At 49.6% G+C, this 25,824-nt stretch overlaps 2 protein-coding genes across 2 annotated transcripts; one reads left to right on the plus strand and one right to left on the minus strand.

Moving 5' to 3' along the window:
• The first annotated feature begins 5,206 nt into the window (after positions 1-5,206).
• On the plus strand, positions 5,207-18,083 carry DCST2 (DC-STAMP domain containing 2). Its single transcript, XM_069085954.1, has 15 exons — positions 5,207-5,477; positions 6,521-6,691; positions 7,682-7,783; positions 8,683-8,880; positions 9,181-9,246; positions 9,724-9,937; positions 10,932-11,089; positions 12,671-12,835; positions 13,987-14,154; positions 15,424-15,524; positions 15,949-16,079; positions 16,450-16,577; positions 17,174-17,267; positions 17,407-17,571; positions 17,661-18,083. Exons 1-15 carry the CDS (start codon positions 5,222-5,224, stop codon positions 17,830-17,832), a joined length of 2,289 nt encoding a protein of 762 aa, XP_068942055.1. The 5' UTR covers positions 5,207-5,221; the 3' UTR covers positions 17,833-18,083.
• A 937-nt stretch (positions 18,084-19,020) lies between these two features.
• On the minus strand, positions 19,021-25,363 carry ZBTB7B (zinc finger and BTB domain containing 7B). Its single transcript, XM_069085953.1, has 3 exons — positions 24,828-25,363; positions 21,347-22,473; positions 19,021-20,503 (listed from the first exon to the last, which is right to left on the minus strand). The coding sequence occupies exons 2-3, from the start codon at positions 22,465-22,467 to the stop codon at positions 20,038-20,040; spliced, it is 1,587 nt and encodes a 528-aa protein (XP_068942054.1). The 5' UTR covers positions 22,468-22,473; positions 24,828-25,363; the 3' UTR covers positions 19,021-20,037.
• Positions 25,364-25,824: the final 461 nt, after the last annotated feature.

Genomic DNA, 25,824 nt, shown 5'->3' on the forward strand with positions numbered 1-25,824 from the left:
GAATTGCGGCATCCACAATATCTGGAGGAAGGGGTGGAAGGGGGTGGAGGAGGGAAAGGAAACTGGAGAGATGGTCAAGGCCTCTAACACAAGCCCAGAACCACTCCCACCCCCACAACAACCACCCCTAACTACCAGCCCCCCCAACTACCACCCACTCCCAACTAGCATCACCACCAATGTATGTGACATATTCCCACCTCCCTCAATCCTATAGCTTCCCCCAGGATGGATTGAAAACCCCCAAACCCTCAGGCACCATCCAAGGCTCTGAAGGCCTCCTGTTTCTTTCCATGTGCACTTTTAGACCAGCTCCAGGGGCCCCACTAGGTGCTCTTCTGGCCTTCCCACTCACAGTGGCAACGAAGTTTGGTCTTGACTTCATAGAGCTTTTGAGTAGAGAAGGCCTTAACTCCTTTAAGTCCCATTCGAATGTCAGAGTCCTTGTCCTTTAGTTCCCTAGATGCCCCTGGATCATAGCCGTCAGTGCTCTTCACCTGGGCATCCAATTCTTTAAAGGAGTTGGAGATATTTCGAGTATCAAATTTCAGCTCTTCTTTTCTTCTCTGGGAGTGGGGAAGTGGTGATGAGGTCAGATGAAAGGAATGCTCAGAGTTTTAAGCTCCCCACCCCTGCCCCACTGGGCCCCAAACATCCCCTTCCCTTAACCCCCACACCAAGAAATTCGTCTCCTCCCCCCCAGGGCCTGGCTCAGCTACTTGCCCCCCTAGCCCTCAACCCTCTATGCATTCCCAGCTCCTAGTCTCCCTCCTGACCCAAGCATCCCCATTTTATTCCTGAAGCTCCAATAGAGTTCCAATCCCAAGTTCCAGTGATGGGATTCCATCATTCCTTCCTCCTCCCTTTGTCAACACGAGCAAACTTCATCTTTTTCTATCTCCTTATGTCCTTTCTATGCTATTTCCCCATCTCCTTCCAATTCTGAAATCCTTCTATTTCTAAAGTCCTAACTCCCTAATTCCTCAGGTTTCCAGACTCCTAGGACAGCAATTCTTTGCTGTCATTGAGTTATTTTCATGGCCTACTCTTCTTGCCCCTATTTTCCGGTTTTTTGTTCTGTTTTGTTTTGGCAGAGATATTGGAGTGGCTTGCCATTTTCTTCTCCAGTTTGTTTAATAGATAAGGAAACCCAGGCAAACATAAAGAGACTTGGCTATGTAATTGGCATTCATGCTTGAGGGAGGAGGTTGGAATAGATGACTTCTAAGGTTACTTCCTCCTTCCTTTTTCAAACAGATTGTAAGTAAGGTCCCACAGCTAGTAAGTGTCCTAAGGCTGGATTTGAACTCAGGTCTTTCTGATTCCAGACCCAGTGCTCTACCTACCGTACCACCTCACTGTTCAACTCTATAACCCCTCAATTCCTTAGCCCTGTCTTAAATTCTCCAGATCCCCTATCTCCTAATTTTTTTAACCCCTCAGGCCTCTAAATGTCCTGTCTCTCAAGCTCCCTAACCCTTCTATATCCCACCCTTCCCCCACTTCCAGCTCTTCCCCTATGGTCCCCTGACCAGAAGTTCCTTGAACACAGCCCGAAGAGGAGAAGTGGAGACTTTCCAGGCCATGCGGGTGTGATTGATCTGCAGCTCCACTGTACAGCCCAGAGATAACACCACTTCATTCAAGTTGTGCCGAAGATTGGTCACAGGCCCTGGAAGGGGAAAGAGACAAAGGGAGAGAAGCTAGGATTCTTCTTATTTCAGGTAGCTAAGTCCTTGCCTTGATGCCTGCCTCAGCACCCTGGGATACTTTACCCAGGGACACAATATGCTTGGTGTTTCTTCAAATCCTGCCAGATATGTGACCCTGGGCAAATCACTTATGCTCTCATTTTCCTCACTTGTAAAATGAGGATTTAGACTTGAAGACCTGTAACTTGCCTTGTAAACCTAATATCTAAGACCCTACATCCTGATGTCTTCATCACACATCTAGGGGGTGCAGTGGGGAGATCCCATAACTTGGAACCTGGATGTTCAAATCTTGCCTTAGAACCATACGGGGTAGGTCACTTAACCCTGTTTGCCCCAATTTCTTCATCTGCAAGATGGGGGTAATAACAGCACCCACCAACTGGTTGTTGTGAAGATAAAATGAGATAATATTTGTAAAGTGCTTTGCAAACTTTATTTTTATTTTATTCTATTTTTTCTTTGCAAACTCTAGAAAGCTAAATGGATGCTGGCTTGATTACTATTATTCCATCTTTCTTGTTGGTTCCTCCCCATGACTGCCCTCTACCTGACAGCATGTCCCTTCCCAATGCCTGGCAGGCTCTCACCCTCATAGATGGCAGCCAGTACGTAGCCAAGCATCAGCAGCCTTCCTTCTTTGCCCAGCATTTTGGGGATCAGCAGAAGGCTGGCACAGCGAATGTAGGGTGATGTGCCCCAGCCCAGGGCCCCCAGTCCTATCCAGAGAATAAACAAGAGAATTGGGTGGAGGCAAGAAATGTCTACTGTACCAGATAGGGCCTGTTGTACCCACAATGACGCCTCCTGGGCTTTGTCATTCTGCACCTGGTCTCATCAGTAAGACTTTCTTGGCTACTTCAACCCACTAAGAGCTCCCCCTTATCTGACTAACAGCTGAAGTCATGTAGGTCCTCAGTCCTCTCTTGTCTCCCTGGGGAGGACTGGCTGGTCCTAGAAAGTAGGGAGGCATTTTCTATACCTCCTATAATGTTGAGTACATTTCTAGGCACAAAGGAGTTGCTCAATTGATAATCAATGGATCCACAAACTCATGGATGTGGACATTCCCTTTTGACAGTACAGATCAGATCCATCCCGTGCAAGCCTCTTGTCCATATGCTCTGGTGGACTCCACGTGGAATCCACCCCAAATGCTGGGAAACTTCTTTTTCTTCTAGTCACACATTTCTATGATCCATGAGATTCTACTCCATCAGGATTTCCAATTTAAATTCTCTGTCCCGGGCAGGAGCACCTAGACCTCATCCATTTCTACAATCTGTCTTCCCCAGGGCACATTACTCCTCTTCTCTTCCTTACCTGGTCCCTTGTTCTCAAAGTTACTCTCCATTCCCATTCCTTAAGAACCTTTCCCTCGGCATTATTTCCTTTCACCCCTATCCCCACCCCAGAGGTGTCTCAGTGATATACAAGGTTAGATTTCAGACAGGGACCTGAGTTCAAATCTTGCTTCAAAAACTTACTGATTGTGTGACCCTGGGCAAGTTACTTAACTCTGCCTCAGTTTCCTTATGTGTAAAATGGGCTAGAGAAGGAAATAGCAAAACACCCCGGTATCTTTGCCAAGAAAACCCCAAAGATGTCATGAAGAGTCAGACACGACTGAAAATGACTAAACAACAACTTGGCAAGATTGTTTTGAGTTTCAAGTAAGATAACATATGGAAAGTGCTTTGCAAACCTTTAATGTTGTTACTACTACTATACTACTACTATTAACTGTCCAGTTCAATCACCTGCCCTCCCAGCATTCTGTTCTTCTCCCAGTGTCCTGCTGTGTTCCAGGCAGAGGTATCAGATTAGGAGCTCCCCTAAGGCCTTCTGCCTCTGGACCTCTGGACGCCCCCTCCACACACTAGACAGGGCTTTGACTCAGCAAGGGGACTCATGGCTGATCACAGATTTACCACCTTGGACACTGCTGCCATAACTCGGGTCCTCCCGGACCCTACCTTTTTGCACTCACCCACCATGCCGTACATCAACATTATCTTCTGTTCTTCGTAGAGGTTTATGGGAGTCACCAAAACATGGGCGAGACCTGGGGACAAGAGGGTCATTGTGAAAAGGAAACAAGTCTTTCTCTGCTGTCTGCTTATAAATGATCCCTACTGGGATGAGGAGGAGGCTCTGGGCATGTTTTAAGAAGGAACTGGGAAGCTGGAGAGTGTCTAGAGAAGGACAGCCAAGATGAAGGGCCTTCGGCTGATGATGTGAGAGGGTGGGCTGAAGCAACTGGGATGTTTCATTGGAAGAAGAGAAGACCCAGAGATTCTAGCTGTGTCTAAATATTTGAAGGGTTGTTATGTGAAGGACAGAGGGCAGAAATAGGAATAAAGGGTAGCAAAATGGCCAATTTAAGCTTGATGTCAGGAAAGAACTTCCTAACAATTAGAGGAAAAGGTATAATTGACTGAGGTGGTAAGTTCCCCATCATTAGAAGCCTTGAGGTGGATGATCTCTTATTGGGTATATTATAGTGGAAGGTCTTTTGTGTTATGTACTAGACTAGAGGGGAACTTAGGTCATTTCCAGCTAAAATTCTTGGATTCTGTGGTTCTGTAACCTACTCACCCACAGCCAGGAGCCCTCCAGTGCCAGCTCCCAGAAGGAACACAGTGACAGGAAATTCTCCCGGCTTTCGCCACACAAACCGGGCACAGGGAGCAGGCAGAACCCAGCTCAGGAACAGATTCACAGCTATAAAGGAATGTGTTGCCTAAATTCGACCCCATTAAATTAAACCCCATGGGGCTGTTAGCTTTGTGCCCAGTGCCCAAAAGTCACAACTAGTGACTTTTCTTTGGTTGAGCTCATCCAATTGGGCATAGTACAGATAGAGATGTTGTAGGGAAACATACAAGCACCCCAGAGAGAGAGGCTAAGAGAATACTGAGGGAAGAGGGGTGGGGGCTGAGGAGATATTAGTAGAGAGCATCAGGAGAGGAGGGAGGGGAGGGTGTCACTGAAAATGTGACTTACTGGTATTGGGTGGTTTCTTTTTCTGACCTTCCAAGCCAGCTTCTTTGGTTTGACTCAGTTTACCTCCCATGACGATGCTTATACTAGATGCTTTGATAATCCCTTTTCACCACCAACTGCCTCTTCTGTGACCTCATTTTGAGTTCTGTTGGGGAAGGGGGAAGATCATTCTGCCTCTTCGACCTCCCCTTCCTTTTATAGTAAGGGAGAGTGTGTGCCCCCTTTTTCTCCTTGATTCCTAGTCTGGTCCAGGGAATGCTCCAAGGATAGGAAAGATTTAGGGTATATGACTCTCCCTCCCTACCCTTGACCTTAGAAACTAGGCGAAGTAAGAAAGGGAATTCTTCCCTAAGAGACATTCTAGAACCTTAGAATATTGGTGGAGAGGTCTGGTAAATCCAAGCTTGTGGTTCCTTTAAGAAAGAGGTGCCTCTGAGCAGAGCCTGATAGGCGTCTCTAAGAGACCAGGGAACAGATGAGTACAGAAGTTGTACCCCAAATCCATGGCTGGCAAAGAGGTCCCTTTGTGGGCAAGGGAGCAGAGTAGGGGACGAGAAGTGGCTCAGAGTGTGGGTAGCTTTATCCTGGGCCTCACCCTGGCTACAGCCTATGGGCTTCTGGGCCTGTTGGTGCAGGGGCATAGTCCTTGGACGTGCCTGGTGAGCACTCTCTCTCTAGCTGTCTTCTTGGGCCTAGGCATGGGATTTTCCAGCTCTGTTCGAATCACTGTCCTGCTGCTGCTGCCTCAGGCCTTTTCTAGTGAGTCCAGTGATACTGGGTGAGGGGGGACCTGAGGGGTTGTCACTACAGAGAAGAGAAAAGAAGGATGGGACAATACATGGATAAAAGACATATGGGCTGATGAGGTATCAAGGCCAGGAGAACCCTAGGGGATAAGGAAAAAAGACTCACTGCAAAGAAGGTCAGGACCTAGCAGGACGCTGGCAAGAGGGCAGCTACAGGAACAATGGGGGAGAGAGGTGGAGAGTAATTGTGATTAAGTGCTGGGGATACAAATAGAAAATAGAGATGATCCTTCCTGACCTCAAGAAGCTTATGTATTTTTTTTTTTTAAAGCAATCAGGGTTAAGTAACTTGCTCAAGGTTACACGGCCAGTTATTATTATTTTTGTGTGGGTGCTGAGTATCAGAGGCCGGAACCGATCCCAGGTCTCCCGACCCTGGGGCCAATGCTCTTACTCACTTCGCCACCTGGCTGCCCCTAGAAGCTTATGTATTAATCAGGGAAACAACACATAGAGGAGAGTGATGGCTAAAGAAGGGAAAGTCACAAGGAGGTGAAGTCAAGAAATAGGGCAGTCCATGAATAGACCTTTTCCAGATACAAAGGTAGGAGTGACTGGTTTGAGTTCTCAAGAAAAAAGATAGAAAGGAGATGGAGAGGGGAACTCTGGATCCCCAGGGCAGAAAGTAGCTGGGGTAAAGATGAAAAAGGTCGAGTCCTGAGGCAAAGATGAGGAAAGTTGGGTCATGGGGTGAAGATGAGGAAGGTTGGATCCTGGGGTGAAGATGAGGAAGGTTGGATCTTGGGATGAAGATGAAGAAGCTGGCTTTAGGGTATGCAGAGCAGAGTGCCTCAGCTTTCCCAGGACTGGCCTTTGATGGTTTGGGGAAGAAAACAGTATCAGCAACTAAAGGGTGAGGGTGGAAAAATGGCCCAATCCCAGTCTAGATCACCTTGGAGTGGGCTCTTGAAGGAACAAAAAAGTTGGGGCTGAGGTCTGAGAAGAGGTTAGAACGATCCCCTGGTGAGGATTCTGAGAGCTCATTATCTCCACCAGGACAGTGCCGGACACTGCTGTTGATTGCAGCCTTTGGACTGGTTATGCAGGGCCCCTGTGCCAACATTATCAGAAACTTCAGTAGGGCAAGTGACTCGGTGGCTTGTGGGGCAGAGCTGGCCCTTAACCAGAGTGCTGAAGTGCTTCAGAGAGCCCGGCAGCCCCTAATCAGTAAGTTTCTTCCCTTCTTCCCCCTCTTCACCTCCTTCTCTGTCACCTCCTTTTTTTCCTGCTCTCACCCCCCCCCCCACTTCAATATCCCAATATCTTGGGTATCTGGCATCATGCTTTCTACTTTATAATGAGGAGTTTTGGAAAGGAGGGTGCTCTAGTGGTCTCAGGAAGAGGATTTGGAACCAGATGGTATGGATTTGAATGCTCATTCTACAGCCTGTGTCTCCTTGGACAAATTACTTCTGCACTCTGGGCTTCAGTTGCCTCATCTGTAAAACAAGGAATTCAAACTCTTAGGCTTCTTCCAACTCTATATCCTATGACCCTATGGAACCTCGGCATCCTTGACCATTCTCCAAAGTGTAGCCACTGCCATTACTGCAGCACTTTGAGGTTTACAAAGCACTTTCTTCACAATTGCTCTGGAAGGGAGGTAGTGTAAACATCAGTTATACCTAGCTTGGGAAGATGGGCAGGGGCCTGGCTTCCTCCTTTCAGCTTCTGAGCTCACTTCCCTTACAGAATTCTGTCTGTTGGGTAATCCTGTGGCCATGAAGTACCTGGAGTCACATTCCCTTCTGTTCCACTGCCCCAGGGCCTTCCTTCCTCCTGAATCCCCAGGGCAAGGGGCCAACTGAGCTATACAGGCTGCCCCTCTCCCAAAATAACCTCACTTAGGTTGAAATATCCTCTGTGCCACCACTACCACTGGGGGAAAAATGTCTGGTTTGGGCTCTGGTAAGAATTGATTTAATGCTAATTTTAAAAGCAATTTAGGGAGACTAAGTTGTTGTACTGTTAGCACACTTAGTAAGTGATAAAGGCTGCCTTCTGACTATTGAATACTATGCCTTCCCAAATACCAAGTGGTAGTCCATGTTCCCAGGCTCTGGGCCAATACCCTCCATACCTCAGGGGTCAGGGCTGAGACATCTGGGAAGGATTTCCCCACCCTACCTCCCTTTATCCCCTACTATTTCTTACTAGGTGCCCTGAAAAAGATCAAGGCCATTGCAGGGAAGGCCAAGGAGGTGGCTGATCGGATCCGGAAATTCTTCCGTTCTATTATGGATGGTGTGAAACACGTGGGTCAGTTCATTTGTCTACAATGTACTCTCTTCATAGCAAAAAAGCATAGTGAAATTCCCTCTTCCTCTTACCTCCTAACTTTTCTTCCTGATGTGTTCATCTTCGGTCTGGGCCACTCTCCCAACAGTCCATCTTGTATTCCATTTGACCGATCCAATAAAAACAAAACAAAAGTGAAAACAAAAAACCAATGATCCTGCCCTCCAGACCTAGCACTTGGATGAAAGATGAGATCCAGAAATCTCATGGCTTCAGATTCTTCCTTAGCCCCAAATGGGTTGCTCTACTTTGAGGAAGAGGACTGTCAACCATGCCCATTGTACCAGCCCCCAGTTCCAGTACGTTCCCAGGAAGCCAGAACTATTAGGAGGCAGCACAGAGTCCCTGGCCATTCCTCTTCCCTCTGGGGAGAAGGAGAGGGAAAAGAAGGGAAAAAGCATTGTGCTACACACTTTGCAAATGTATCTCATTTGATCCTCACAACAACGCTGGGAGATAGGTGCTATTATTATCCTCATTTTACAGTGGAGAAAACTGAAGGAGGCAGAGGTTAAGTGACTTGTCCAGGGTCACACAGCTAGTAAGTGTCTGAGGCTGGATTTGAACTCACATCTTCCTGACCCATGTCCTGCACTCTTTTGCCACCTAGCTGCCCACTTCCCCCTCTACCTTCCCTTGTTTTCTGGATCCACCCTGTCACATAAGGAAGGGGATCAGTTATAGTAGAAATGGGTTCTATATAAGTGAGAGAAAATGCGTGAGAGGATGGTGTCAATCTATCCATTTATTCATTCATCTGTCCATCTATTCATCCATCTATCCATTCATCCGTTTAGGTGTCCAGCTGATATTTATTGGATGCTCACTGTCTCTACCCTCTTCCCTCCCCCACTCCCCAGTCAGGGCCTTGCGGAATGTGTGGTACTGGCTTTTACACATTGGCGATGTGTGCAATTCTGAGCTAGGCTCGCCCTATGGAAAATGTGCTAGGATCTTTGATGATGCCAAGGACAACTGCATGAAGGCAGTGCCCCAGTTCTACCACCTCTGCTATATCCTCATGCCTTTCAAACTGCTGCTCTGTGGCCTGGCCAGTGGTGAGGATGGGCCCATTGTAGAGGTGGTTGGGGAAATAACTGTTTAGTGGGATTGGGGGGTTGGAGTGGGTGGTCAGGGTGGGGAAGACACAATTAGAAAAGAATGAAGGATGGGGCTAGTAGGGACTTGGGTTCAATGGAGAGGGCATAAAACCAAAGAAGGGAGACCAATGGAAATGAAGAGTGAGAAGCAACAGGGTCATTGGAAGATATGGCTGATACTGGGAGATAAGTGACCCCATAGATTGATCCATCCCTCCTTCTGATTTTGCCATCCTCTCATCCCTCTGCCCCTCCCAGCGGCCCAGCTGTTCTGCGTCATCCCCCGATACATACAGCCGTTCTTGCGGACCACCATTGGCACCCGTGAGTCACCCTGCCCTATTTCTTACCCAGAGGCGCTCTCCAATTCCCAATAAGCTGATCTCTTCAGGTTGACCAATCATTATTCTCAGGACTGCTTCTGAATTCCTGGGGTTCCTCTTCCTTTTCATTTATATTCCAAGGGATGCTACCCCATAGGTCCATATCCACATGTAACATATTCTAACACAAAATATTTTTATGTGCTTTATCTCCCCTTGAGGCCAAGAATTCCTTAAAGGCAAAAGGCTTTGTTTTGTTTGTCTTTGTAGCCTGGCATGTCCTCCCCTACCTTCGACCCCATCACAGTGTTTGGCACCTAGCGGCCATTCAGTGTTTGAATGAATTCGTGAATTCCTCCTCCTACCCAGATGGGTTTTTGGTCACGGACATGACTGATATCTTTCATACTCGATCCCTTCTCTTGCATGGGTCTGTAGCTTTGCCCTGACTGATTGCTTACCCTGCTACCTCCTCCAGCTGTGATTGGATTGATTAACCGAGTTCGAAGCGAGTTTGAGTTCAACATCACAGCCGCCCATCACTTCAAAGTGAGCCTCAACTCTTCCCGAAGTCTGTCTCAGGTGGCCTTCGACCTTCGAGAGGCTGTCAACCTGAGGCTACATCCTGTCAGGGAGACCCTGGCCTTGCTTAACCACAGCACACCGCTCCTGTTAATTTTCCTCTACCTCCAGTAAGGGGCGGGGCAGAGGTGGGGGTGGGGGGACGTGGAAGGTAGGGGCTCTGGGTGTAGGGAGTGGGGATTTCAGAGTCTCTGAGGCCTTGCAGCGAGAGGGGCATCTGACATTTCTTAGAAGGGGTTTCCAGGTTGATGCTGACCAATTCAAACCTAGAATCTGCCGGGGTGCCGCTTGGTTGTTTTGTTTTTCTTCCTTTATCTTTTAGTTTCATTAATGCTTTGTTTAGACATTTCCCAATATCTCCTTCCTGAAACTTTTCCTACCACAAAAAAAGCAACCCGGTTTATGGAAACTAATCAGCCCAAGAACCATGTATGACAGTAGTAGTAATAATTAATAATAAATTACATAACAACTACTATATGTCAGATCCTGTGCTAATGCCTCATAAATATTATTTCAGTTGATCCTCATAATAATCTGGAAAGTAAGTATTATTATTAATTATCCCAGTTTTAGAGTTAAGGAAACTGGGGTGAATTGAGGTTAAGTGACTTGGCCAAGGTCACACAGCTATGTCTGAAGCTGCATATGAACTCAGATCTTTCTGACTCTGGGCCCAGCCCTCTACCCTTTGTACCAACTAGCTGGCCCCTGCAGTACCTCTGACAATATATGTCATATTCTGTGTTGGTAGTACTCCACCTCTTTATGGAGAGGAGGGTTATGTTTCATCATCTGTTCTCTTGGATTAAGACAGATTATTTACATCATAGCTTATCTTCCTTTTTATAAGTACATGTTTTTGTTTTAAAACTTTTTTTAAACATATTTTTAATGCCAGAAAATCTCCCTCTCCATGGCCCAGATTTATAAATCAAGCTGCATTTGTGAGAAAGATGGTCCATAACCTCAAAAGAACAGTGGTGGGGGTGAATTTGCCAAGTGTTGTATAAATCCCTAGGGTGGGCAATCCCAGCTCTGGACTTCTCTTAGAAAAGAGGCCCTGAAGGGCTCTGAGACCTCCCTCACCTTTCCCTTCTCCAGAGCCCTCTTCTACCGCTATTATTACCTGACTCAGGACAACTTTGACAACATCTATATAACCAACCGCTTCATTCGCATGGATACGCTCCGGGTCCAGGCCGGTCTGCCTTCAGTCCTTCCCCTGAGCCCCAGGGAATGCACCCGATACATCTGGCCAGGTGATTGTATTATTCCAAAAGACAGAAGTTTCCTAAAGACAGTTATTAGGAGGTGTCTGAGGAAGGGTCAAAAGGTGACTGGAAAGGGTAGGAATGCTAGGACCCTGTGCCACGGAGGTCTAGTTACTATCAGTACTGACCCCGCCATTTGTTGCAGACCTCAGTCTTTTATGTTAGGAAAAGATTCAGATAGAACAGAAGACACTCTGCCTTTGAGGAGAGTTCAGTCTTATGAGACCAAACACCCCTTCTTCTTCCCATTACCACTGCCTCAAGGACATAGATGAAGAGAGAGGGAAGGTCCAGTGATTTATTCAGTCAAAACTCTACATCAGAATTGGAGGCATGGAGATGGATGGGAGGGCCATCAGAGGTCATGGCAAGGCTTCCTGGAAGAGATCTTGGACAAGTGATGGGAAGGAGGAAGGCTATCTAAGAAAGACAGAGAGGGAATTGGGTAGAGAATGAATGGTTGATGTAGGGCTGGGAGACAAGGACTGATTTTGTCCTACTACAGTGGAGGAGAGTTGGAGATTCTAGGAATATAAGGCTTATGCTGGCATGAGTGTGGGCATCATTGCCATCATTACATAAACTCTCAGTGTCTAGGGGCGGCCAGGTGGCTCAGAGAGTAAGAGCACCGGCTCCAGTGTTGGGACGACCTGGAGATCGAATCCTGGGCTCAGACACTCAGCACCACACCCAAAAATGACTGGCCGTGTAACCTTGAGCAAGTTACTTAACCCTGATTGCTTAAAAAAAAAAAAAAAACTCTCAGTGTCTGTAGCAAGTTTCTAAGATTGCAGAGAAGGTGAAGACCAGCATTGGCAGAAGGGATTTTCCTCTTCTGAGAGTTCCTTTTATCAGTGACATAAGCAACACTGTCATCACCAGTGAAATAACTTATTTGGAGCTCTTTGAAAATCTTCATTCAGCATGTAAATGTTAAAATACCATATATATAATAGTTAATATTTACATAGTACTTTCATGGCAAGGGGGTGGGATTCTACACATTTGGCAAAAGGGACCCCTTGTGGCTGTGTCTTTTTTGGCAAAGCATTCTCGGACCCCCATCTTCATCATTCAGGATGATTTTCTAGATAAGACTGAGGCCCAGTTAGGTTGCCAAGTATGACTAAGAATAACAGTGTTGTTGTTGAATTGTTTCAGTCATATCTGACTCTTCATGAACTCTTTTGGAGTTTTCTTTGCAAAGATACTGGAATGGTTTGCCATTTCCTTCTCCAGCTCATTTGTAGATGTAGAAACCTGGGTTATGTGACTTGCCCAGGGTCAAACTACTAGTGTCTGAGGTCAAATTTGAACTCAGGTCCTCCTGATTCCAGGTCAGGTACTCTATCCACTGAACCACCTAGCTGCCCATGACCAATAGGACTAATTTCTTGGTGCACCAGGTCATGGTATAGGGTGGAGATAGAGGGATCCCATAATGGAAGGGACTCTTTCACTTATTCCCTAGTCTACTTCATGGGCACCACTTCTATGTAGCTAGCACCTCTGGTTGTGCTGAGTCTCTGGTGCCAGCCTTCCTCTCCCCTAAACTCTTTTTCCTTTCAGGTTCCCTATACCTGTCTAGGATGGAGCGGTTGCATTACACCTTGGCGACCTTCACCCTAATCCGACATCTGCTGGTGGTATTGCTACTAGTGGTACTAGACTATGCCATCTTCTGGCTACTGGACCTGGCTCGTTATTGGCTGCAGGGGGAGATCGTGGCTCGGAGTGAGAATACCACCTTGTCAAACTACCCCTCCTCTGGACCCTCTGGTCCACCCACTTAACCTTTCTCCAACTCTTACTTTCCATTACCTTCCTTTAAACTTCCAAGCAATTCTTACCTCTTGTCCTGGATCAAAAGATAGTGAGATTTAGAGCTGGAAAGGATGTTGCATATTTTCAAGTTTATCCCTACTATCTCCTATGCAATAGTGGTCATCCCTTCAATCCTCTGGGCCAGTAGGGTTTTTATATGCATTTGAGGAAACAGATTCATCAAAGAGAAGTGACTTACTCAATGTCACCAAGGTAAGACTTCAAAACCAGGTTGTCTGACTCCAAGTCCAGTCCCATTAAATAAAAATAATAGCATTTGTATCACGCTTCAAGGTTTGAAAAATCTTGAAAATATTTCATTTGATTATCACAACAATCCTGAGGGGTGGTACGATTATTATTTCCATTTCATAGATGAGAAAATTGAGGCAGACAGAAGTTAAATGACTTGCCTAGGGTCACACAAATAGTTAAGTGTCTGAGACTGTATTTGAATTTAATCCTTCGTTTGTTTTTAGAAGCAATCAGGGTTAAGTGATTTGCCCAGGGTCATAAAGTATCTGAGGAAAGATTTGAACTCAGGTTCTCCTGACTCTAGGGTTGGTACTCTATCCACTAAACTTAGGTCTTCCAAATTCCAAGTCAACTCCAGCACTCTTAACCACCACACCGCCCAGTTGCCTTTTTCATCTGGTTATTTTGGCTGACATGAGTTGAATACAGATTCTACTATCTGCCTACCTTGATCTAGGCATGTTGCTATACCCATTTAGAATGGGTTAGAGGTAATGGTGCTGAGGCTCTGCTGGGTTCTGGGCAAAGAGTGTGTGTGTGTGTGTGTGTGTGTGTGTGTGTGTGTGTATAAAATGAGAAAGTAAGGTTCTGGGCCTCTTCCTGGGCAAAGAGTGTGTGTGTGTGTGTGTGTGTGTGTGTGTGTGTATAAAATGAGAAAGTAAGGTTCTGGGCCTCTTCCTGCCCAGAGAACCTAGGGCCTCCCTATCCCTAGTGGGTATATTTCTTGGCTATAAAAGTCACCCTCTCAAGAAGTGAAAGCTGAAGTGGGATGATTTCACTACCCGTCCTATCTCCTGTGTTCCCAGACCCTGTGCTGGTGTCAGTGACTGTACAAGGGACAGGCTACGTGGGACAGATCTACCGTGACCTAGTGTCAGTATTTGACATCCTTCAGCAGGGAAATATCACCATCCTATCTCGGCGCTGTCTTCTCCGTACTTCAGAACCCAATTACAAAAGCTATATACTCATTGGTAACTATTCAGAGGGTACTAGGAGATTTAATCAACATTAGAAGGTTGAGATTTTTAAAATGGGCTAAATGACAAAGTAGATTTGAATTAGTTGGATGTGCAGAACCAAAGAATAGTAGTGACTGATAGTTGACGTCAACGAGAGGGAGGTGTCTAGTGGAACACTTAAGAATCTGTCCCTGGCCTACTGTTTGGTGTTTTTTTCTTTTTTTTTTTAAATTGATTTGGATGAAGTCATTAGTAGCATGTTATTAAAATTTATAGATGATACAAAACTGAAGAGGATAGTTGCAAGACAGATGCAGCCATCTAAAAAGATCTCTACAGATTAGTGTGGTAGACCAAACCTAGGAAGATGCAGTATAGTAGGGGCAAATGTAAAGTATTCACTTGTGTTCAAAAAGTCAATTGCACAAAGACAGTATAGTGGAGACATGAACAGACTTAATTTCATGTGAAGGAAAGTTTTAGGTTTTAGAAGGTTTTAGTGGAATGCAAGCTCAAGTATGTATCAATGATGTTGGGGACATAGAAGAAAGAAAAAACACACCAATTTTAGGCTACATTGATAGTGATGTGAGAGGTGATATATTCTAGTGGGTAGGGGGTGCTGGTCTCAAAGTCAGAAAGACCTGGGTTTAAGTCCTGGTTCTGATACTTACTCACTGTGTGATCATGGGTAAATCACAGCCTTAGATATGACAACACCTGTCCTCCCTACTTCACCTAGCTGTTGTAAGGATCAAATGAGATAATTAATGTGAAATGCTTTATAATGATAAAGTGTTACATGGGACACTAGGGCAGCTAGGTGGTACATTAGATAAGAGCATCAGGCCTGGAGTCAGGAAGACCTGAGTTCAAGTCCTAACTCAGACCATATTGTGTGACCCTCTACTCCCGCTCCCCCCCAAGTCACTAAACCTCTCAATGCCCTAGATAGCTCTAAGACTATAAAATGCTGAGGATGGATTTATCTGCCATGAGGTAAGGAATTGCCTCATTCAGAATTCCCTATACCTATGAAACCCCAAGTCTGGTCCAAAAAAGAAAGTAAATGTTAGTTATTGTTATAATGATTGTCTAGGGTATGAGGTTGATGGGGGGTAGGTGGGGTAGGAAGAAGTTCCACAAAATGTTATCTGTTTTGGGAGTCACAGCATTGGGAATTAGGGTCTCTTAGCCTGTCCTCATCAGGACCTGTGCAGTGGGGGGAGGATATGGGGCAGTTCTGGAGTGGGTCTCTGGTAACACTCACTTCATCCACAGGCCTCATGTACGGCCTGTGTTTCTTTGTTACCCTTTTTGGTTCTTATGTTGGGCGGATGAGTCGGATCATCTGTGCTTCCTACTACCCATCCCGGGAGCAGGTGAAGAGCCTACAGTCCCAGTGGATGGGGTAGAGGGAGGGCAGCCATTTTATTCCAAACAGTGGTTTATTGGTCAGAGTTTGGGAAACTCAAAGTCCTTACTTCCATTTCTGAGCACCCATAGTTCCATGATTCTTTGTAGGCCTCCCCCAGGGCAAACACAAAGAGAAGCCTCTCAGGGAGAGAGGACTTCTTAGGACTATAATGTCTCCTGGTTGGGATACCTTGGGTGGGGGACTTCCACATAATCATACAGTTTTACAGCTGCAATATCAGGGGTTTGGTAATTCCCTTTGCATCCCTTTCCTCCCAACTGCCTTTGCCTAACCATAGGCAAGGGAAACCCTTCCTTTTTGATTTGGGTAGCAATCTGTCCACTGTTGGACTGCAAAACATTGAGTACTCCCTCCAACATCCCCTACAGGAACGGATATCCTTCCTGTACAACAACCTGCTGACCCGCCGATCCAACTTGTCCATTTCTCTGGTTGGTGCTGTGAGGCGTCGGGCAGCTGACCAGGGGCATACCAACATTCTCCTTATGCTTGCTGCCAAGTGAGTTTTCTCCCTCCCCTTTCTTCCTAATGGAAAGTCCAACAGCAGATGATCTAGGAGGTCACAGTGGAAGTTTGCCCTTAAGTTGAACATGCAAAATATTTGTTCAGGGTGAGAGGTAACTCCAGATTTATGGGATACTCTGAAGGATTCTCTGGCTGGACAGAAGGTGGAAATGGAACCAAAGAAAGGAATAGTTGGTTGGTTCACTGAGGGTTAGACTGTAGGAAGGCCTTCCTAATAGTCAAGCCAAAAGGGCAAAAGAAATAGGAGAAAAAAAAGAACGGGTTCCCATCATCCATAGAGCTTTAGGGTGGGTTAGGGGAGGGGTTGCCCCATCCAGAGGCTGTACCCCAAAATTCTCCTGTAGGTGGCCCCGCCTGGTACCACTGATTAATCTCCTGGGACTACATGAGACCTACTGTCTGGGCTGTGGGAGGCCTCAGAACAAACATGAGATGGAAGACTTTGTGTCCTGTAGCACTCCAGGTTGCAGAGGTAGGCCTGCTGGGAATCACCAGAGTCTTGCTCTGGAGGTGCCAACATGGTACCATGGAAAGAGCTCTGGATTTATCGTTTGAAAGGTTAGGTTCCAATCCCATTTATGGCACTCTGAAACCTAGGGAGTCACAGAGTTTCCCCACCCTCAGTTTCCTTTCTCTATAAATGAAGAGTGTGGACTGACTAGCTTCTAAGGTCCTTTCCAGTTTTTAAATCAATAATTCTATTTCATTTGCATAGACACAATCAATTGTGGCCCATAATTTACATAAGCTTTGCATAGGTTTTACATTTGGATCCAATGTTATCGCTATGCATGGCCTCGTTTGCATATGGCATGGTGATTTGCATATGCATTTTGTGATTTGCATAATGGAGAAGCAAATTTGTGCGTTTTGGCCTAATTTGCATTGCACCCTTTCTTCAATTTGCATATAGTTCTATTATTGCATGGCATTCCACCATTTGCACCATAGTAAGGTGGTGGGGGCCAGGAAGAGCTCCAGGAAAGTTGGGGTGGGGAGAGAGGAGCGAGGGAAGGGGTAGCCAGGTCAAGTGTTCCGGAATCACTACTCCCTGGGCTCCACCTCCAGGCTTCTTCTGCAGGTCCTGCTTCCGACTCCTGGATAACACCTGCTCAGTGTGTGCTGCGCCCCTGACGCACCAGGGGGACCTGGATCTAGAATTGTGAGTTCTCAAGCACAGGGGTTGGTTCAGGAAGGGAGGAAACCAGGAGGTATAGGGTAGGGGTGGCGGAGGGGAATTCACTTGTCTAGGAAGATTCAGAAACAACCTCCAGGCCCCTAAATTCTGAGGTTTCCTCCAGGGACTCCAGTGATGATGAGCACCCCCGCCTGTGGCTGGCTTCAGCCAAAAGCCTGAGCAAGGAGAAGCGAAGGTGGTTTGAGAAAAAGCTGAAGGCAGCCCTTGGAAAAGGCAGGTTCAAGAAGCTATCCCCCCATTCTAACCTAGATTCGACCTGTAGCTCAAGGTGAGAGAAGAGCAGAGGGACATGAGAAAGAGTAATGGGGAGGAGGTCCCGCTCCCCTTCTGCCCCCATGCATTTTCTCTTCTTCCCAGCAATGAAACAGATTCTGGGGGTGACAAGCGGCAGAAGAAGGATGGGGTGAGTGGTGATGAAGCAGAGGAAGAGAATGAAGATGAACCCAATCCGTCCCCACAGCCTACCTCCACCCAATCTCCTTCTGTCCGTATCACCATCCCCCCTCCTCCTCCCCTTCCCCAGAAATAGCTACTGACCCCTCTGGTTCCCAGCCCCTCCAACCCTGCCTTCTCTCCGACCCGAGATCCCCATCCCTACCCCGACCCGTAATTAAAGAAGGAAGGAGAGGCCAACACAAGTGCGAATCTTAAATTATTATTATTTTCTTTCTGTTGCTTACACCCGAGAGGAGGGAAAGGGAATGGGGCAGGAGAGGGGGAACTGCCCCCCCCAACCCTAAGGCACTGACTGGAAAAGCCAAGGGAATGGAGAGGGGAGGCCAAGGCGTCCCCAGTCTCCCTCCCCCCAGCCCTGGGCCCCCCACCACCTGAAACGCTAAGATGAGGCCCGGGGCACCCAACCCCCCCAATATATTACATCATCACGCCTTAAATACAGGGACTGGTCCCGCTACCCCCTCCCCTGACCCCCCTAGCCCGGGGGTAGAGGCCTGAGCAGCTGTGCAAATGGGCATGGGGCATAGTGGGAGGGGGAAGGGAGGGAAGACAGCACCGGCCCCTGAACCTGCCCCCCCCCCAGGGAGGGGGAGGGGCCACTAGGCCAGGGAGGGGGAATAGTGCAAGGCAGAGTTGGGGTGGGGGAGGGAGGGATCCCCCCCTTACCAGCCCAATCAGCAGAGCCCAGGCCACAGTGGGGGTCCAGCACCCAGCGAGGAAGAGAACTGGAGAGAGCCCCCAGCTCCCTCCCGTCACCCCAGGAAATCAAGAGGGAATTAAAATTTTCAAACTAGATTTCAACAAGACCAACAGAAGATGCTATGTACAGAAGGATGGGTGGATTGGATCCTAAGGGAGTGGGGTGGGGGAAAGCAGGAAGGGCAAGAAGAGACTCCCTACCCAACACAGGAGAAATCCCTAAGGAACAGGGCAGAAGAGGGACAAGTTATGTGTGCAGCCCCTCCAGAGACCTGAATTCAAGCTGTTACCCCGCCGCCGCCAGGGGGCGCTCGCCCACAGGCAGCGGTGGCTGGGGATGGTGAAATCTACTCGCCTAAAGCACCGCGAGGGGCGCTCGCGCTCGCTTACCAGCCCGCCGCCAGGTGGCGACCGCAAGCCCCCTTTCAGTAAGCCCTCTCCTCACCCTGCCCCCCCCCACCCCCCCCGCCCCCCCCCCCCCCGCCCCGCCTCGCACCACACCGAGCGGCAGCAGCAGCGGCGGCGGCAGCAGCTGCAGCGCCAGCCCGGGGGCGGCGTGAGTCAGGGGCGCGGCGGCGGCTGCACCAGCGGCAGCAGTGGCGGTGGCGGCAGCTCGCACCTGGGTGGGGAGGGGAGAGAGCCGGGGAAGGGAGGGCAGGGCTAGGATGGGAAGAAGCCCGGCCCGCCCAGCCCTCTGGCCCCGGGCGGGGAGCGGCGGGAACAAGACATTCCCTGCCTGGGGACGCGGGAGGGGAGGGGAGCGGGTGGGGCTCCCCCTGCTGCCCCCGGGGGCGGGCGAGAGGATCTGGGCACCCCGCCCCCTGCTTGCTCCTCGGACCCCGTGACTCAGCGCTGGGAACTGGGCGGAGGGACGGCGGGGGAGCCGCCTTCCCTTCTGCCCCAATTTCCCACTGGTGTCCCCTACCACCAGTCCTTCCTTCCCTGCAGTCTCCCACTCAACTCCCCCGCTTCCATAGTCTATTCCTTACCGCAATTCACCGCCCCCCAGCCCTAACCTTTGCATAATCCACTGCCAGGAAAAGGGGAACAGAAACCAGGAAGGAGGGGTCGGGAAAGGAGGGGCAGCTTCCCCCACCCCGTACACACAGCCCTACCCCTAGGGTGGGTGGGGCAGGGATTTGGTCCCGTACCCCTCACCCCCTGAAAACCCGCATAGCCGAAAAGGGACCCCCCCCCTACAAATCAGAAATATATTATTGCTTCTAGATCCCTGGGAAGATCCAGGGTTTGGGGAGGGGGGAACCCCACCTTTACAATAGAGCTGTGTGTATATATATTTATATATATACAAAATATTATATATGTATATATACATATATATATATATTTATCACCCCTTGGTGGGAGGGAGTCTGCCCCAATCTGGGGGAGAGCCCAAACTTTTCCCTGTATGTGGGACTAGCCCAGAGCTGCCAAGGTACAGAGCAGGAGCTGAGTCTGGTACCCTTGAAGGCAGTGTTCCCCTGACCCACAGTACAGTCTGTGCTCCACAGCCCTCATATTCCTTGGCATTGGAGCCCACCCTGCGACTCCACCCTAGTCCACCTCCTTTTCCCATTTAAGAGGATTCCATGGCACCCTCAGCCTGGGGTGTGGTTGGTGCCCCCTCCTCCTCATCTTCTTCTGGAGGCCCTGGCGGTGGCGGAGGAGGCCCAGCCCTGGCTGGCTGCTCCCAAAAACGAGCCAGGGAGAGGCGGAAGTCATCCAGGTGCCCGTTGGAAAGGTCAAGGCCAGGGCCAGTTGGGGTGGGCGCCTGGGGTGGGGGATAGTGGGGGGCTGCATCATCTTTTCTTCGCCGTCGGGTCCGTACCTCCAGGCAGTTCTGGCCCTTCAGGTGACGCTGCAGGTGGTCCTCCTTGGCGAAAGCCTTGTGGCACAGGTGGCATTCAAAGGGCCGGTCGCCTGTGTGCAGGTGCATGTGGTTCTTGAGGTCATAGCTATGGAGGAAGCGCGCTGGGCAGTGTGGGCATGAGTATGGCCGCTCACCAGTGTGCTTCCTCATGTGGATCTTCAGCTTGTCATTCCTGGGGAGGGGAAGGGTTGGGGTTGGGGGGTGGTGGAAGAGATAGGGTAAGGACCTGAAGGTAGGATTAAGACCTGGAAAAAGTCCTTGTGACCTTTTCATAGGCCTGACTAATCTGATTTCTGTAGGTATCTACCTTTTCTCTTCACTCTCATTCATACTTCTTCTACCCCTTCTGTTCTCTCTTCTGTTCATCCCTGTAGCTTTGTCCTCTGGCATTAGGCTTCCTTTATTTCTCTCCCATTTTGGCCTCATTTTTATCTAGCCTTAATCACTGAATGGGTGTTGTGCCTTGGACAAACTAAGACATGAGAAAGACCTAAGCTCAACAAGGCCAGGGCCTCCCATTGCATCCTGGGTCATCCCCAGTCTTCCTGCTCTATATCCTCCCACTGGACTCAGATGGCTCCTTAGGAGAGAATGAGGCTGGTGACTTTGCACAGCCCTCCCTTACTTAAATCCACTTCACCTGCAAGTCATGACATCTCCTTCCTGATGTCATGGTCTTCTTCAAGAAAGAAGGACAAACTCATTCTGGCTTCATTCTATTCTTCATCTGCCTGTACTTTTCTTATTCACTGAAATCCAATACCTACCTGTCTTATGTCCCACATGACATACAGCAGTATCCTTGAACTTCTGATTTTTGCCTTTTTACCCCCTTTTCTCTCCCCATCTCTCCACTTCTTACTGCATTCCTGTACTTGGTTCCCACCCCTACTCTTGGCTGGGGATTCCACTGAGTAGCTCTTCCCTTCCTAGGTTCTTAGTAGGTGTGGCACTCTCCTTTACCCTCTTGCCTCCCCTCCCCCCCCACCCCTGGAAAAGCTGGGTGCCCTCTCACCTGGTGAACCTGACGCCACAGACCTCGCAGGCAAAAGGCTTCTCACCAGTGTGGGTCCGCATGTGTCGGGGTAGCTTGCCTGCCCCGTGAATGATCTTGTGGCAAACTGGACATTCCTGGGGCATCTGGGAACGACGCTTTCGTACCAGCTTGTCCTGGCCATCTAACCCTGGTGTGAGGGCTTCGTGGTTCAGGGAACTCAGATAGGCCATGAGGTCGGGGTCAATGGCATCTTCATCTGAGACCAACTCTTCGGGAGACAAAGGAGCTGCCCCACTCTGAGCCAGCCCATAGGCTGGTGGGTACACCAGATCTTCTTCTTCTTCCTCCCCCTCATATCCTTCATAGCCCGGGTGCCCCTCAGGGGGTGACCTGGCCCCACCAGGGGGGCTATATCCATCCCCTAGCCCGATGCCACTTCCTGCCTCTTCTTCATCTGGATAGGTAAAGGGGTGGGGGGGGATGGCAGCCACATCAGAGACCAGATGGTTGGTTTGAGGCCTCTTTGTCTGCAAAAAGGCTTTTCTGGGCTTTCGGCTTCGCCGGGGAACAGGCCGTGTTGGGGGTGGGGGCGGTGGAAGAGGGGCTGGTAGTGGACTGTCATCACCATTGGGCACTCGAGTGCCTACAGTCGCAAAGGCCTCCAGGTACTGGCGGGCCCTCTCACAGTCATCTTCATCAGGCCCAGGGGCCTCCAGCCCGCTACCCTGCAGGATTTCAACACAGGCAGCAATGACACAGGGGATCTCCAGCAGTCTAGCTGCCTGGAGGACAGCAGGCATGTTGGCGCTACTGGTAGTGAGGGTGGCTGTGTAGGCAAACTCCAGCAGGGCTCCTAGTGCTTCTGGCCCCACAAAGTCCAGTTCACAGACGCCAGCACCTGAGGATGCAGCCATTCCACCACTGGCACCTGTGCCCCCACCCCCCTCAGTGAACAGTTTCTTAAAGTAGTGGCTGCAAGCAGCCAGCACTGCCCGATGGGTTCGGTATTCTAGGCCTTGGGTTCGGATTGTGAGGTCACACAGCTGGCCCAGCTGGCGCTGTTCATTTAGACAGCTGAGGAGTTCACTGCTGTGATCAGGGAAGGGAATCCCAATGAGGTCATCTTCAGGGCTCCCCATCCTCACCTGCAGGGAGCATGGAAAGACATGAGCCATGGTTAAGAGAAGGAATCTGGCATTTTTAGGGCAGGAGGGTAGGTGAATTTCTTCAGTCAAACCAAGTCTTTAATCCCCAGCCTCATCAGCTGCATTCCCACTGCCTTCAAGAAGCTATCTTTTGAGAATCCCAGTGGACAGAATACTGCTGGATCAGGAGAATACCTGGAAATCTAGGCCCAGCTCTGTCACTGATTTACAGTGTGATCTTGGGCAAGTCACCGAACCTTCATTTCCTCATCTGTGAGTGGGGGCATCATAATCATAAGCCTGAAGGGACCTAAGGTTAATAGTCCAACCCTTTCATTTTACAGATGGAGAAACTGAGGTACAGAAAGGTGAGGTGACCTGTCCAAAATTATACAGGTAGCAAACAGCAGAGCCCTAGATGTGGACCTAGGTCCCCTGACTCTAGAGCCCAGTACTTTGTCCACTGCTGTGCTTCTGGCTAAGGGATCTCTAAGCTCTTTCAAACTCAGACATTCTATAGTGGTGTGATCTATGCTTTCCCAAACCTAAATTCCTTCCATCTGTGAAAAGGGGAAAATACCTCCATGCTGCCTACCCTGCTTCTCCCACAGGTTTGTGCAGCTCAAATGAAATGATGGACACAGAAGAAAGTGCTCAGAGTGAATCACAAATCTAATGTATTTTTACCCTAATTTTTCTCTCTCTCAGCCAGGTTCTCCCCATCTGGAGTGCCCCTCCCTATCTAGTGGACGGGAAATGTGCAGCTCCCAGGGGCCCCCTACATCCTCTCCCCCCCTCCAACAATGGGGCCCAGGGAACAGCCACCAAGGGCGCTGGGGTGTCTCTGGTGCTTCCTGCCCAGAAGATAAGCATCTTGCCCGACCCCTCCCCCACTGACAATAGGCGAGGCTCCATGCTCCTACCCCCTCCTCACAGATTCCATCTCCCCCTCCCCCATTCCCAGGCAGGCAGAAGGCACCCCTGGAAGTGTCCACAGTAGGCACCAATATGATCTTCTTCCCCTTTTAAGCCACTGCTATGGTTAGCATAGGTGGGGTGAGGGTTAGCTGGGGACCTGTGATGCCTTTTCCATCCTGGCAGGATGGAAAAGAGCACACAGAAAGGGGTGGGGTGGGGGCAGCATCCAGGAGATTGTGACAAGGAAGGCTAGGGAGAGGCTTTTGTCTCTGGGGTGTCCCATTACGGCCTTCAGTCCTCTCACCAGTCAGGTAAAGGTAGGCTAGATCTTGTATTATGCAGATATTTGCAGTTTCCAGGGTACTTTCCCCACAGTAACCCTGTGATACAGGTTGCATAAGGATTACTATCCCCATTTTGAAACTGGGCCCCAAAGGGGCAATCTGACTTGCCTGGAGTCACACAGCAGACTCCAGATTCAAACTCTCAATCTCACCCCAAATTCAATACTCTTTCCATTTTCTTTGCTGCTTCTCCCTTGGAGAAGGGGGACCCCTGAGCTTGTTGGAGAAAGATTTCCCCACCTCATAATGCGGGGTAGGGATACAGTCCAAAATTCTCTCCAGAAAAAAAGGCTAAGATTCCAGAGACGTGGATATGAGTGCCAGCCCAGCTACCAACTCATAGTGTGACCTTGGGCACGTCAATTCCCCTCATCTGTAAAATGAAGGCCTTGAAGCCGATGATGGCCAAGGTCCCTTCCAACTCCACATTTTATGTCTCTGTTACCTCTGCCACTCCCATAGCAGCTGCCCAGCCCTGGCCAACGATGGGGACTTGGTTATTTGGGGGAGGGGGGAAATAAGGCGGGGCCCCAAGTTTCCTCATTAAGATACAAGAGCAGCATTGTGTCTATGTGACGGCTCTCCTGTGCACCTCCCTGATTGCAAAGCCCAGAGTATGCTCCCCCGCCCCCAAGCCTTGAGCAAGCAGCTGCCCACATGTGTATCTGGGGGGGTAAGGGAGTCCTGGTTGTACCCTAGCATCTATAGGCACCCCTTCCCCAACTCGGAAGCTAGTCTCCCACTGGGGAGGCCCTCTCCTGCGTAGCTCTAGGCTTTGTAAAAGGTTCTTGGGGCTAAGTGCCATGAGGACTTTGCAGGAGCAGAAAATACATAGAAATACACAGAAGCTGAGGTGGGCAGCAACAGTGGCCCAGTTGAGACCCTAGGCTTACACTCCTCTGGGAGGAGGGAGCAAAAGAGGGAGGGGTCATCCTGGTTGTCCATTGGCCATGAGCTGGGGCACCAGCGGGCATGCAACTCTTTTCACTCCCTTTCAGTCCTTCCCCTTCTCCTGCTACCCCCCACCTCAACTAGTTCCCTCTGTTGAGCCCTCCCTCCTTTTCCCACCCCAGGGTCGATCTCCTTGGCAACCTGGTGTGGCGGGGGTGCTGATTGGCTGACCCCACTGTCAGGTCACGGGCGCAGCTTGGTTCACCACGCAGCTCTCACAGGCTCAGGCAAGAGTGGGTGTTTAACTCCTTAATGCCACACCACTGCCCATTCTAAGGAGATATTGGTTAAAGGAGGAAGAGGGGCAAAATGAGAGGGGGCGTAGACAGGATGGGAAATAAGGCCCAGACCACCCTTCCTCCCTAGGGAGATTTCCCCAGGATCTTGGCACCTATGCCAGTCTGAGTGACACCTGGAGCTAGGCTTTTGCCAACTAGCCTAAGAGGGCATAGTCCCAGCCTCTGGGAGGTATGTAGGACCACTGGAGACCTTTCTTCCTGGAGCAGGGTGTTGGTGCCAGTGTGCCCACTCCCCCTCGGGCAACCTGCCCACCTCTTCATCCCAGAGTGCCCAGCCCCCAACGCCCCATGAGGGCGGCCCCATCCCCACCCTGCCTGGCATGCCCCCTCTTGCTAAAACCTTGTGGGCATGGACGGGTGTGGTGGTAGTTGGGGGGTGGGGAGGGAGGGCAGCTGTGCTGGGGGTGCCAGGGAACCAGGCTTGGTCTGTTTGCCTTGGGGGGGGGACGGGAAGCTGGGGGCCCCGCCCCACTCTTCCCCCCTTGCCAGCCACCCCCCACCCCCACCCCCCCAGGCTCCCCTCACTGTCAGGCCTGCTCGACCGGCCGGGCAGGTGGGCAGCTCTCTTGAAACTGGGACCTGAGTCAAATCTGCCCCATCTTGGTTGGGGGGGGTGCAATAAAGGGATGAAGGGGGGGAGACCAATATCACCTAGCTACCCTCCTTGGTGCCAGTGGGCACTAAAAAGGGTATGCCTATTTCCCTGGAGCCAAAAGGGCAGAGGCCATTAGCCCTGAATTTGGATAAAGTTTGGTGCCCTGCCCCAGGGGCCAATACCAAGCAGTACTCAGTCTAGCGACTTGTGGGTTCTAATAAATAGCAGGACCAATGATGCTAGT

The sequence above is a fragment of the Petaurus breviceps genome, unplaced genomic scaffold (genome assembly GCF_028583685.1).
Source record: "Petaurus breviceps papuanus isolate PSGF00001 unplaced genomic scaffold, PetGlider_PUasm1.0 176119, whole genome shotgun sequence".
NCBI classification, from domain to species: Eukaryota; Metazoa; Chordata; class Mammalia; order Diprotodontia; family Petauridae; genus Petaurus; species Petaurus breviceps.

Bases quoted from the DNA above. Each gene is read 5' to 3' on its own strand.
- DCST2 (XM_069085954.1), top strand. From the start codon at position 5,222: ATGGCTGGCAAAGAGGTCCCTTTGTGGGCAAGGGAGCAGAGTAGGGGA. The intron at 9,247-9,723 runs GTGAGTCACCCT...TACCTCCTCCAG, and splicing joins GCGGACCACCATTGGCACCC to CTGTGATTGGATTGATTAAC. The intron at 11,090-12,670 runs GTGATTGTATTA...TTTTCCTTTCAG, and splicing joins CACCCGATACATCTGGCCAG to GTTCCCTATACCTGTCTAGG.
- ZBTB7B (XM_069085953.1), bottom strand. From the start codon at position 22,467: ATGGGGAGCCCTGAAGATGACCTCATTGGGATTCCCTTCCCTGATCAC. The intron at 20,504-21,346 runs GTGAGAGGGCAC...TCCCCTCCCCAG, and splicing joins TGTGGCGTCAGGTTCACCAG to GAATGACAAGCTGAAGATCC.